Source organism: Bubalus bubalis, chromosome 14 (genome assembly GCF_019923935.1).
Source record: "Bubalus bubalis isolate 160015118507 breed Murrah chromosome 14, NDDB_SH_1, whole genome shotgun sequence".
Taxonomy (NCBI): domain Eukaryota; kingdom Metazoa; phylum Chordata; class Mammalia; order Artiodactyla; family Bovidae; genus Bubalus; species Bubalus bubalis.
This window is the reverse complement of record NC_059170.1, coordinates 18820088-18833798: the sequence shown is the minus strand read 5'-3', so window position 1 is coordinate 18833798 and position 13711 is coordinate 18820088. Positions and strand designations below refer to the sequence as shown.

The 13711-nt window shown below is 52.8% G+C and overlaps 2 protein-coding genes across 2 annotated transcripts in view; one reads left to right on the top strand and one right to left on the bottom strand.

Annotated features, from left to right (window-relative positions):
- Window positions 1–4702, bottom strand: part of LOC102394519 (fer-1-like protein 4) — a 45655-nt gene extending 40953 nt beyond the window's left edge. Inside the window, 10 exon segments of the mRNA XM_045162619.1 lie at window positions 1–80; window positions 358–489; window positions 606–666; window positions 1212–1370; window positions 1634–1675; window positions 1844–1935; window positions 3519–3618; window positions 3715–3803; window positions 4170–4225; window positions 4506–4702. Of these exon segments, the coding sequence (XP_045018554.1) occupies window positions 1–80; window positions 358–489; window positions 606–666; window positions 1212–1370; window positions 1634–1675; window positions 1844–1935; window positions 3519–3618; window positions 3715–3803; window positions 4170–4225; window positions 4506–4584 (890 nt within the window). The 5' untranslated portion in view covers window positions 4585–4702.
- A 3288-nt stretch (window positions 4703–7990) lies between these two features.
- SPAG4 (sperm associated antigen 4) lies at window positions 7991–13222 on the top strand. The gene is made up of 12 exons (XM_025263567.3): window positions 7991–8913; window positions 9458–9541; window positions 9870–9936; window positions 10121–10182; window positions 10417–10460; window positions 10769–10794; window positions 10923–11031; window positions 11274–11349; window positions 11495–11610; window positions 12171–12338; window positions 12839–12928; window positions 13045–13222. Exons 1-12 carry the CDS (start codon window positions 8604–8606, stop codon window positions 13192–13194), a joined length of 1302 nt encoding a protein of 433 aa, XP_025119352.2. The 5' UTR covers window positions 7991–8603; the 3' UTR covers window positions 13195–13222.
- Window positions 13223–13711: the final 489 nt, after the last annotated feature.

Sequence of the window (13711 nt, the reverse complement as noted above, 5' to 3'; positions counted from 1 at the left end):
ACCCCTAACACTCTCACCGTGATCTCCAGGAGCAAGTTCTGGAGGTGAAGCCGGGTCTCGTGAAATTCAAACAAGAAGTACTGGGTTAAAGTGGGGAAGCAAGAGGATTGACAGCAGGTTATACGTGAAGGGTTCACACCCTCTGGCCCCTAGCCCTTGTAAAGAGAACGCCCTCTTTCCCCCTTCCCCACTCCACCCCAATTCGGTGACCATACCCCTTTGAACCCTTTCCGGCACCGAGCGCTTGGCCCCAGGCCAGCCAATTTTCCCCACCCCCAGGCCACGTCCCCTCCAGCACAGTTCTTCCCCTGGGTCCCGCCCACTCTCTCAGGCTCCTCCTTCCCTGGTTGCGCCCACCTCATTGTAGAAGGGGCAATTGGTGCCGCCCTGCGTGGCGGTCACTCGGCGTTGCCCTCCAACGCGCACGGCCACATAAGGGTTAATGTTGACTCCCACCAGCTTCTGGGCCTTCAGCACCGTGACCCCGATCTGAAGGGTGAGGAAGGAGGAGGAAAGGAAGCCAACCTGCCATGGTTTGAGGGAAGAATGTGTGTGGAGAGCTGATGGTACTCCCCAAGAGTTTGGGCCTGGAGGGAGAGCGGTACCTGGAAGTCCTGGGCCCTGGACACCTGGAAAGGATCCCCGCGGGCCAGGCCCCGAGCTCGGCTGCAGAGAGGGGTTAGGGTCAGCTCTCACTTCACTTCCTCCCCCTCTGTACACACACTCTTGCTTGGTGCTGGTGCTGAGATTTCTCCCCCTAAACTTTTGGTTTCTAAGTCCTTCCAGTCTTGTCTGGCCTCCATCTCAACTCTACACTCAGAATTTGACTCATTTCTGGAGCCCTAAAACCATTTGTTCTTTCAACAAAGACTGATGGGGCGCCTGCTATATGCAGACGCCTAGAACCAACTCTGTTCTAGGCACTGGAACGCTGCAGAGAACAGAAGAGGTTAAACTCCTTGCCCTCATCAAGCTGGCATCACCTTCATGGGTTCCAGAAGCCATGTGTGAGTCAGTGTAACTGTCTGAATGTGGCAGTGTCTATGCCGAAGAGTGAATGACCCTTGACCCCAGGATATCCACTCCCCACCCATACCCTTGGAACCCTGTGTTTGTGAGGGTGGACAGGCATGGGCCTGCAGGTATGAGCAGGTGAGGTTGACAGACACACTGGTAGGCTATGGGAGCAGGTGTGCAGGGCTACAAGTTACCTTTTGAGTGGGCTGAACACGATGCCAGAAAGCTCCACATCAGGCTCATCATCCAGCTCCAGCGCCAGCTCATCGTCCTCATCGTCCTGCTGACCTGCTCCTCGAGCTAGCCTGCGGCCCAGTGCCACTGCCTGCCGCTCCAGCTGGGCCTCCCCAGGCCTGACAGGAAAGGCCCTCCAGGAACATGTCTGGGACCTCTCACCCATCTCTGGACACCCATCTCTGATGTCCCTGACTCTAGGACCCATCTCTGACTCTGAACCTGAGAGCCCTCTAATTCCAGAATTGACCCCTTATTCTAGGACTGACTTCTCACCCTGGAATTGGTCCAGTACTGATCCCAGACCCAGGAACTGACCTCATATCACTGGGTCCCAATCCCAAGACTGACCCTGTAACCCAGGTCATCCCCACATACTTACTCCAGCTCCTGGAAGCCCACATTGGGGATGATCAGCTCTGAGCTGGGAGAAAGAGGAATGACAGGAGAGGGCCAGGTCTGACTACAGAGTTACAAACTGGGCAGCATGGGTCCAAGAGTCATCACATCCAGCAGATCCACAGGGGAACTGGTTACCATTGTCCTTTACTGAGGCCTGCCTGGATCTTGCTTGGGTGGGTGGGAGGTTTACCTGTCCCGAATGGGTGCTCCAAAGTCCTCTTGTGCCCAGACTCTAGTTGCAACCTCTGGAGGCTGGTACTTCAGGTCAAGTTCTACCTGGACCTAAAACCAGATCCACAGTGGGCCTCAGGCTACTGAGGCTACCCTGAGGCTAGGAAAACCCCAAAGACAGTGCCTTTTTCTCCATCTATAAACAGAGACCCTCCTGGCCTCATCTGTGGTGACTTTGGTTCCTCTCTGATCATGACTAGTAGTGGCTGAAAGTGTGAAAGTGTTAGTCACTCAGTTGTGTCTGACTCTTTGTGACCCCATGGACTCATGGACTGTAGCTTGCCACGCTCCTCTGTCCATGGGATTTCCCAGGCAAGAATATTGGAGTGGGTAGCCATTCTCTTCTCCCAGGATCTTCCTGACTTAGGGGCAAAACCCAGGTCTCCCACACTGCAGGCAGATTCTTTAGCATCTGAGTCACCAGGGAAGCCCCAAATAATAGTGACTACTCATAAGCTATTAAGAACTTACCAAGTGCAAGTAACCTCTTGAAGGGGCCCAACACAACTCCAAAATAATCTCATTGCTCTTGGAAATACACTAACGTGCCTTCACAGCTCTGCATGGTCTGGGCCCTGCCAAACTTTCCAGCCGCATCTGTTAGGGGATCTGCTTTGCCCTGCACCCCAGTTATGCTATCTCAGGGTGCTGGGCTTTTGAATATGCTGGTTCTTCCGCCTGGAACAGTCTCTCCTCCCACGTATTTAACTCCTATCATATCTTTCAATTCTAAGCTCAAACACTACTTCCTCAGGGAACCTTTTTTGAACCCTATATAGGTCACATCTCTCCGTTATACATTCTTCTGCCCCCTATCTGCTATTTTGTAACATCCTTCACAGGCATTTTTACATTCGTTTTTGTGAATATTATTTTTTAACTCTTTTTTTTTTTTTTTTTTACTGTGCCAGGTCTTCATTGCAGCTCACAGGATCTTTAGTTGCAGCATCTGAACATTTCGTTACAGCTTGTGGGATCTTGTTCCCTGACCAGGGATCAAACTCCAGCCCCCTGCATTGGGAGCATGGAATCTTAGCCATGGGACTACCAGAGAAGTCCCTGAATATTTGTTTAATGTTTGCCTCTCTCTGTAGATACGGAGTTCTAAGAGGGCAAGTCCTTATCTGGCTTTGCTCACCACTCAATCCTCATTGCTTAGAACTGCACTTGCTTGTAATTGGAGCATAACAAATGATGGCAGGCTGAGTGAAAAGCTTGACATTTTGTAGGACTCCACATAAGGTAAGTGAGGAAACTGCCTAGAGAAGCTGAATAACTCGGCTAAGGTCTCAGATGGGAAGTGGAGAACTTGAGATTTGAACCCAAGTTCACTTCTATGAGGCTACGCTGACTCCCCATGAAACACCAGAAAAATCCATCCAGGCTCATCTTTGCATCCCTACAAGGACTGCGCCTGGTGCAGGGTCATGGGGCCAGAACTTCTTATCTTCTCTCCTTGCCACACCCCTGGCCCTCAGAGCAGAACCTGATTCTTGGCCCCCAGAGCTGTAATCCAAGACACCCTGACTCGGGGGCCATGTTACCACTCCTGTCTCAGTCTGAATTTTCCTCTCTGAGAAATGGAACCCACTTCTAGAGGGACCCTCAGGCTCTGGGGGGCTGGCGGAACTCACTGGAGACACACGCAGATTCTTGTCCACTAAGGCCTCCCGCAGCACCAAATGCCCGGCAGTCTGTAGCTGCTGAAGGGAGATCACAAGTGTCCCCAGAGACCTGGGGGTGCGGCACGAAATAAAAGAATGACCCAGGAGAATGGCCCCAAGGCCCCCTCTACCCTGTTTGCATCCTTGGTTCCCCAGGCCTACTCACCTGGGGCTGAACACACGGCTACAATTGACCACCTGAACAGACAGACACTCCCCAGCCAGAGGAGCCCCATAGTGTGGCCAACGGAAGAGCTGGGAATAGGAAGAACCTTGTAACACCCAATGCTGGGCTGACACTGACCCCCAATCCATAGCCTATTCCCAAACCTGAAATAGGAGCCAACAAATTGAGAGCTAACTCCACGGCTGATCTCCTAAACCAGGAACCAGTCCTCCCCAATTAGGGCTGATCTGGGGCTAACTATCAATCAAGAACTAATCTCCCCAGTCTTGATCCTGACTTGTCCCATACTGAGTCTAACCTCTTGAGCATTAGACAACCCCACCTCCTGAGACTGTACCACCTCCCCAAATTCAGGAATAAGCCTCCCAGCCCCAGGATGGACTCAGATGGGGTACAGATCAGCTTCTCCCCATCCAGAACCCAACCCTACTCACCTCACCTATATCTGCTTCTCGATCACAGTGAATTCTCCTCGTTTTCTGGGTAAAACCTACTCAGAATTGAATCTAGTCATTTATCACCTCCTCCCCCTACACACACATAAATTATCTCTCCATCCACTCTTGGCCCAGAGTCCAAACTCCCTGGACTCACCCTCAAAGAGCCATAGAAGATACGGAGGGAGGGAGGCAGAGAGATGGAGACATTGGGCTCAAGGACAAAGGAGACAAACTGTAGAGATGCCCAGAGATGAAGTGGGGGACCTGCGGATAGGAGGGGTCAGAGCTCCCCATATCTAAAAATTCTCAGAGCATCCCTGCAGACCTCACCTCGAAAGCTGAGTCTCACTTGTCGGTCGTGGGTGCCTGGCAGCCCTGTTAGTCGCCGCACACACACAGTCAGAGCCATTGTCCCAGGGCCACTGGCTCTGCCTCTGCCCACCTGCCCTCCTGCCCACCTGAATCGCCTTTGACTCACTGGACTCACCCAGCAGGTTCAGCAATCCCTGCCCTTTAGTCAAACACAAAATCAGCAGGCCTGGGGGTCAGTAGGGAGGGAGTGAAAGAACAGAAAGATAGGGGTAAGTAAGGTCCCTGTGGTCAGTTTAGTCCTCTTTGCCTTCCCCAGCCTCAGCCTCTGTCCTGCATCCTTATTGGTGGGGGCAGATGCGACCAGGTGGGGATGGAGGCAAGGGGAGAGGGCTGGACCCAGTCTGGCCTCTGCTAGCCTGTGAGGACTCAAGGACATGGGGCCTCATGTTGTTCACTGTTCGCCTCTCAGTCAAACAAATTAAAACATTAAAAAAAAAGAAAAGTAAATCCCCTAGCCCCCAACATTAGTATGTAGGCACTCAACATATTTTTTGAATTAATGAGTGAACGTGTGTCCCTAGCTTGCATATAGCAGGTATTCAAAACGCTTCTTCTTTTTTTTTTTAAGATTTATTTAGCTATTTATTTTTATTTTTTGGCTGTCATGGGTCTTTGCTGCTGCATGCAGCAAAGTAGTTGTGGCACATGGGCTTAGTATGCTCCACAGCATGTGGGATCGTCCCCAACCAGGGATAGAGCACATGTCCCCTGCATTGCAAGGCAGATTAACCACTGGACCACCAGGGAAGTCCCAGAACATTTCTTAACCAGAATCTTTGGGTTTACTGGTGGGACCATAGATGGTCTCCAGAGAGTGTGCAAACACTTGAAATTGTCTAAAATTTTGAGCATGTGTGCATTTTTCTGGACATAGTCCTCCTAGCTTAGGTTATTAATCCTGAAACAGATGTGAAGTACTTTGAATGAATGAAGAAATGACTGTGTCTCACAGTCTGAACCCATGAGTGACGGTAACTCTGTGTTGAGTGCATCTCATGGCCATCGGTGACGCTGCCTATATACAGAACACATGCTGTGTCACTCTTGGCGGAGGCGGGGAGGAGGTGCCACCACAGAGGTGATTCAGGCATTTCTTCCAAATCGCTTCATGGACTCCAACACCAAACAAAGCCTAGATCCCCATCGGAGCAGGAGAGGGTCAGGGCTACACTACTCAGGGGAGGGAGGCCAGAGGGGCTTCCTTGAGGAGCGACTGCTTAAATTGGGCTTTGAGGACAGCAGTTCAGCAGAGAAGGGCATCCAGGAAGTGGGAAGGAATGCAGGACATGTTCCAGGACCTATGATTTGTTCAGTTTGGCCAGAGTACAAGGAATGTATCAGGCGGCAGCAGCAGATAAGAGGAGGCAGTCAGAGAAGCCGGGTCTTGCTGGTTCCTTGAACCAGACATGGTCACTTCCTGTGCTTCGGCTGCTCCATCTCAGCACAGATTTCCCCTGCTGTCCTAAGGCAAAGTGGCAGAAAGCGAAAAAGCAGTCACCCTAGGATACATCTTGTTATTGGATGTTCAAAATAAATCTGAATGAAGCACAGACGCTCACAGACAGTTCAAGGCTATGGAGGCTTTATGCTGAGATGCTGAGTTTGTAGTTCTTGGGGAAGGAGCTTGGCGATGCCAGTCTTGCAGCTCTGGGTGCAAGCTGCCTTTGTAACAGCTCACTGGGAATGCTGTCTTTGCTTTTTGCCTTTTTTGTGAGAGTGAAAATCTTCGGGTTTCTTTTGGTCGGCAAAAACCAGTATTAAAATAGGTCTTTTGTAAAAAGCAAGGGATAACTGTACTGAGGGAGAGTCTCATTCTGCCTATTCCCCAGGTGTAACATGCTCAAATGAGTTTTTGGGCCTATACAATACCAGAGAAGAGGCATGGATGAGTCTATTCCTAAACAAGGTTACACCTCAAAGCTCTCAGACATTAAGAGAGGGCTTCATCTCCCCATTTGACAGACAGAGACACTGGGACCCAAAGGAGGGTGGAGAGGGGACCAGAATTATTAGGTGTCACTGCTTTGGCCTTCTCTTCCCTCTCTCCCTTGAGCTCTGTGGCATCTAGTCAAGCAAGGTATTTTTGCTTTGTTTTTTTTCTTTTTTAAAATTTATTTTATTATTTTTTTTGGCTGGATGGGGTCTTAGTTGCAGCACACCAGATCTTTCACTGCAGTTTGTGGGCTTCTCTCTAGTTGGAGTGAGCGGGCTCTATAGTTGCAGAGTGTAGGTTTAGTTGCCCCACGGCATGTGGGATCTTAGTTCCCTGACCAGGGATTGAACCCGTCTCCCCTGCATTGGAAGGTGGATTCTTAACCACTGGGCCACCATGGAAGTCCCTCAAGTAAGTTATTGATGCCTCTGGAAGCTAACACAGGTGCCTCCTCTTTGGGTTGAAACACACCGTGGCAGGTTCCCTGGGCCTCGACCCTTTAAGAACTCCTACATCCACGTCCTAACATTCCAACAAAAATAGGATGTGGTGGAAAGAATACTAAACTCCAGGGCAAGGTTTTGGAATTCCAACTGCTGTCACTTATTGTGTAGTTTCCGGAAAATCCTTTCTCCTCTCTGGGCCTGGTTGCCCACTGTGTAATATGCAAGGGATGAACTGCACTGCTTTTCAAAGTGTGGTCAGGATCATACGTGCTTGTTAAAAATGCACATTCTTGCTCCCACTCTAGAAATGCTAACGTAGTATCTTAAGGTGTGGCTGGGACCTGAATTTTCAGAAGCCACTTTGGTACTATTCTGCTGCACAGCAGGAATTTGGGAACATCTGGTCTCTTGACTGTGACTAAGTGTGATTCCTTTCTGTTCTAGGTGACTCAGATGATCTGAGTGTCTGTATGGAGATTGTTGTTGTTGTTTAATCACCCAGTCGTGTCTGACTCTTTGCAACCCCATGGACTGCAGCACGCCAGACCTCCATGTCCCTCACCATCTCCCGAAGTTTGCCAAGTTCTTGTCCATTGCATTGGTGATGCCATCCAGCCATCTCATCCTCTGATGCCCTCTTCTCCTTCTGCCCTCAATCTTTCCCAGCATCAGGGACTTTTCCAATGAGACGGCTGTTTGAATCAGATGACCAAAATACTTCAGCTTCAGCATCAGTTTTTCCAACAAGTATTTAGGGTTGATTTCCCTTAAGATTGACTGGTTTGATCTCCTTGCTGTCCTAGGGACTGTCAGGAGTCTTCAGCATCACAGTTTGAAGGTATCAATTGTATAAAAGAACAAAAAGATATGGTGATTGAGGGGTACTGAATTCCCCAAAGACCCCTGGTGAATATGGGTCCAGAAGAGATCACAGATCCCTGAAGTCAGAGTTCTCTGGCCTGATGACTAGGATGAGAGGAGGAGGAACCTGAAGTGTTTTTAGAGCAAAAGAGACTAAAAAGACTGTATTGAGAAGTGCCACATGGGGGTGATCCCTTGCCCCTTCTTAACATCTGTTCCTTCATAGATACATGAGTACCTACCACATGCTATATTCCATGGGGTCACAAAGAGTCAGACCCCACTGAGCGACTGATCGACACTACATGCTAGATAGAAACTATCTATCGCGGTGCTGAAAGATACAGTAGTGAACACAACAAAAATCTCTGCCTTCATAAACTTACTGCTCTACTGGGAGTGACACGTAATGAAGAATGACATAAAACACCTAAGTGCTAAGGGGAAAAACAAAGCAGGAAGGGGGACAGAAATTCTTTCATGTGAAGCAGTAGTTTTAGACAGGGTGTTTTGGGAAATGCTGTAATGTCATTGTTTGCTTTAACTTGGGAAAGAATAAGGGAGACTGCCAAGGCTCCCAGGGACGTCACGACTGGCTCTGTGACGCCGGCCAGGGCGTTCCTCGGAGACGGTGGTCTCCTCTATGAAGTCAGCAGCCAGGCCCAGTTACAAAGGACAGGGTTGCGGCAGGCCACGGGGCCCGCCGGCTGCACGCAGGGTTGAGGGGTCCGGGCGGCGCGCACCAGCTGGAGGGCTGAGGGCCTTGGAGGCCACGACGGTGCCTTTGGCGTCAGAAGGCCACAGCCCCGGGTCAGGATGCGGCGAAGCCCCCGCCCGGGTTCAGCCGCGTCCCAGCACAAGCACACGCCCAACTTCTACAGCGACAACAGCAACAGCTCTGTGAGCGTCACCTCGGGGGACAGCTGCGGGCACCGGTCAGCTGGGCCGGGGCCCGGGGAGCCCGAGGGCAGACGAGCCCGGGGCTCGAGCTGCGGTGAGCCCGCCTTGAGCGCTGGAGTGCCCGGAGGAACCACAAGGGCTGGAAGCTCTCGGCAGAAGCCGGCGCCTCGGAGCCACAATGGGCAGACCGCCTGTGGCGCGGCAACCGTGAGGGGCGGGGCCTCGGGTGCGGGCGGGGTCGAACCCGGGTGAGCGGAGGGAAGGGCTGGGACCTAGAGGGTGGGGTTTGGCGCGGAAGTGGGATATAACTATCTGGGCAGCACCTAGGGGGCGGGGCCTGAAGGGGGAAAAAAGAGTAGGCAATGAATAAGAGGGTCTTGGTGAGGTGGATGGTCCTGGGAAGGGGCGTGGAAAAGCTTGTGATTGGGCACCGCCTAGGAGGCGTGGCCTCGGTTGTTAGCTTCAGCGGCTATCAGGCAAATAGGACCGCATCAAGACCTAAAGCTGGGGGTGGCACCACCGTTTGCGGGTTGGGACAAAGACTAGACAGAGCTTCCCGGGGTGGTGGGGGGTGGTTTGGGGGTGGGGGTGGCCTCAGAGTGCTGCAGGACCCCAGGGTTGTGGATTCTGTGCGACCAAAACCTGTGAGGCTGCCCTGCTTCTGGGCTAAGAGAACCTGCAGCCAGGTCCTGAGCAAACAGTGGGCCTGCGGTGCACAAGGCCCCAATGGAGCCCTTGGGCTCCCACAGAACAGGCTGGCTCTCCCGCAGTCTCTGAGGAGCAGCTCGACCTTCTCCCGATTCTGGATCTGAGGCAGGAGATGCCTTCCCCGCAAGTGTCCAAGAGCTTCCTGAGTACGGGTCAAGCCAGCCCAGATCCCCTCTGACCCCTCTGGCTCCCTTCTCCGAACTCCATTTCTCACCTCTGAGGCCCTGTTTTCAGTTCTGAGCCCCCGGCCCATATCTGATTGTCTAGCCCCTTCCCAGAGCCCGACCCACCTTCTCTAAGAATGAGAATCCATTTTCCTTCTCCCCATCTAAGTCTCCTAGCCCACCCCTCTCTTCCTGAGTCCGCTTCCTAGGTTTTTCTGAACCTCCAACACCACTCTGTGAGCTCCTCCCCCACCATCTCTTTCCCTCCCTAAGCCTAGTTCCTTCTCTGAGCCCCCTTTCTTCTTCTCAGGCCTACTCTTCCAGGTGCTGAGCGTGTTGTTATCCCTGGTAGGAGACGTGCTGGTCAGTGTGTACAGGTCAGAGGGAGGGAAGGGGGAGTCCCAGGGGCTGCTCTTTGGAGGGGGTGGGGAGCAGGGCTAGACCCAGCTGAGGCTTGAGCCGATTCATACCTGTGTTCACAGGAGCTGGGTCTAGGATCCTGGGGTGGGGGCTGGGGATTCTCTGGGGTCTCCCAGCCTCAGCCTCCCTTCGGTTCCTCAGGGAGGTCTGTTCCATCCGCTTCCTGCTCACGGCTGTGTCACTGATGAGCCTCTTTCTGGCAGGTGAGAGGGTGATCAGTTCCCGGGGCCCCAGCCCTGGAAGCTTTGAAGCCAAACCTGGTACACTTTCCTTCAGCCCACTCAGTCCCTTCAGAGGCTCACAGTTCTTCACATTCCACTTCAGAGCCTTCCCTCCTCAGACTGAGCTCCTTCAAGCCTCTTTGCCCCCACTGTCCCCTTTTCGACTGAGAAACCTCCTCCCTTCCCTTCCCCTGAGACCACTCCTTCTTTCTCCAGCACTCTGGTGGGGACTCCTGTACCTCGCCCCTCCTTTGGAAAATGTGAGTCGGGTAAACTGTCCTGGGGTTGGGTGATTGGCAGGCTATAAACCTGGAGGTTGTGGGGAGTCCCCTGAGCCACTGGGGAGGGGGGCAGTGCCGGAGGCTATCACCCTAAGCAAAGGCTGGCTATAAACAGGAGATTTCTGGGGGATTGTGCCCAGAGGTGCTGGAGGGTCTGTCTTGGAGAGATGCTGGAAGATCAGGAAAAAGGGGTAGGCAGTCCTCAGAGAGAAGGCCTTTTGTATCTGGCCACTCCCACTCTGAGGTGGGAGCTAAGCATTGCTGTTTTTTGTCCCTCCCTTCAATAGGAACCAAAGCAGATGCTGACTCTAAGGTGAAAGAGGGCACTGGGGTGGGGAATTGGGGGCCTCAAAGGTGCTTCCGTTGGGGGTGGGGAGATCCTACGGGAAGTGGCCAGGGGGACAGGGAGCCAACTGCAGCGTGCCAACCTTCTGCCTGCAGCGAATACCACGAGCGCGTGCGCTCCCAGGGGCAGCAGCTGCAGCAGCTCCAGGCTGAACTGGTTAAACTCCACAAGGAGATGTCCAGCGTTCGCGCCGCCAACAGCGAGGTGAGTTCCGCAGACGCAGCCTGCGCTCAGAACCGGGTCCAGGAGCTCGGCAGCTGGGAGCCTGGCCCCGTGGCTCCGCCCACCGTGCAGTCCCCGCCCACCTTGGAGCCATGCTCCCTCCGCCCTGAGTCTTAAGGCCCTCCTGAGTGTTAAGGCCCGGACCAGAGCCCCCGAGAACTCCGCCCCAGTATAAAACCTGCCCGCAAGCCCGCCCCTCCAGGCTCCGCCCTCTCTCTTTTCAGAGAGTGGCGCAACTCGTATTCCAGAGGCTGAGTGAGGACTTTGTGCGGAAACCCGACTATGCGCTGAGTTCTGTCGGTAAGACCCAGGGAGGGACTGAGACTCAGAGACGCAGACAGAACTATGCACAAGATCGGCCCAGACAGACCGACCTCAGACGGACACTGCCTTCGCTGTGGGTCTGGCCTGGGAGCCCCTGACTAGTTGCTTCTTCCTGCTCTAGGAGCCTCCATCGACCTAGAGAAGACATCCCAGGACTATGAGGATGCGAACACTGCCTACTTCTGGAATCGCTTCAGCTTCTGGAACTACGCGCGACCGCCCACGGTTATCCTGGAGGTGGGCCTGGAACGCAGATCCCAAAAAGGAACCAGGGGCGGATTCTGGAGAAAGGATCCCACAGCTTCCTGGGGTTGGACCTGACTTAGCTGAGGGCGTGGCACCAGGGAGACCCTGCTGGGCATAATTTGGCCGCCCGGAGGCGGGCCTGGCTTGCCTGTGGTGAGACTCTGGGTGAGGTGGAGGACAACATAATACTGGAGAGACCTGGCAGTGCTTCCCTGGTGGCTCAGACGGTGAGGAATCTGCCTGCAATGCCGGGTTCGATCCCTGCGTCAGGAAGATCCCATGGAGAAGGGAATGGCTACCCATTCCAGTTTTCTTGCCCGGAGAGTTCCATGGACAGAGGAGCCTGGCGGGCTACTCCATGGGGTCACACGACTGAGCAACTAACACTTTCTGGCACTGCTAGGGACTGGAGTCCTGGGTGGAGTTCTGGGCGGGCCCTTGATAGGGTCAAGCTGATGGAGGGGCCTACCAGAACAAATGCCCAGGAGGGTGGGGAAGGGCCACAGTTGCTCAGTCCTGTGGTTCTGAAGATCTATCCACCCCCACTGCAGCCAGATGTGTTCCCTGGAAATTGCTGGGCTTTTGAGGGCGACCAGGGCCAGGTGGTGATCCGGTTGCCGGGTCGTGTGCAGCTGAGCGACATCACTCTGCAGCATCCACCGCCCACTGTGGCACACACCCGGGGAGCTAACAGCGCCCCCCGGGACTTTGCAGTCTATGTAAGTGGGGCTGAGGCCAAGGAGGTGGGGTATTTTCCTACAGAGCACAAGGCAGGCATGAAAACTGGGGCTACTGAGTCTTTGCTTGCTCATCCATAAAATGGAGATACTATCACTTGCCTCTCAGGGTTGCCATAGGTCTTAAATAACCATACAATATTCAAATATTGGTTATGGTTTATTGAGTCCTTAATCTGTTTTGAGTACTTTACATGGATTCTATCCTTGCATCCACACAACCTATGAAGTGCTATCTCCCCCTTCACAGATGAGAAAAAGTAATTCTCAGATAGGGGAGGTAACTTGCCCAAGGTCACACAGCTAACAAGTGGTCAGGCTTAAATTTGCAACTTCATTTCTTTGAGCCCAGATTCCACACTCTATCATCCTAACACTGAAAAATAAATGAGAGTGTGCATACAACTACTGAACACAAAGTAGGTTCTCAACACCTCCACTTCCAACTGTCTCTGTTCCTCCGCTCATTCTTCACTTATCAGGGCCTCCAAGTTGACGACGAGACTGAGGTCTTCTTGGGGAAATTTACCTTTGACGTGGAGAAATCTGAGATTCAGACTTTCCACCTACAGGTATGTTGGTCTCTGGGAGGTGAAGGGTCTAAGACAATAGGACAGTAAGGGAAGATAGGGAAGGAAGGCAGCCCCTTGGGAGAGCAGACACTGGCATCATCCATTTTTCTCTCCAGAATGACCCCCCAGCTGCCTTTCCCAAGGTGAAGATCCAGATTCTAAGCAACTGGGGCCACCCTCGTTTCACATGCTTGTATCGAGTCCGAGCCCATGGTATTCGAACCTCAGAGGGGGCAGGGGACAGTGCCACAGGGGACGCCCATTAAACATGCTGATTGTTGGAGTAGAGTGGAAGTCTGCTGAAAGAAGCTGGATCAGTGCTGGGAGGTCTGTTGTGGGCAGGGAGGTTGGCACTCTAGTTGCCTTTGGTACATAAATGTGGTGGGGGCCGTCTATCAAAGTGCCTTCTTGGAGAAGCCCAGATCAGTATAGCAGCAGCAGTAGTTCATGTGTGTGGAGTGTTTACCATGCACCTAAGATAGTACTCTGGATGTTATATGCCTTCTCTAACTAATCTTCACAACCACAGAGGGAGAAACTGCTCAGATCAGGAAAGTTGCAAGGTCACACAGCTAGTGAAGAGCTGAGCCACAGTGGGACCCTGAGCCTACCTTTCTCTGCTGCTGCTGCTGCTAAGTTGCTTCAGTCGTGTCCGACTCTGTGCGACCCCATAGACGGAAGCCCACCAGGCTCCCCCGTCCCTGGGATTCTCCAGGCAAGAACACTGGAGTGGGTTGCCATTTCCTTCTCCAGTGCATGAAAGTGAAAAGTGAAAGTGAAGTC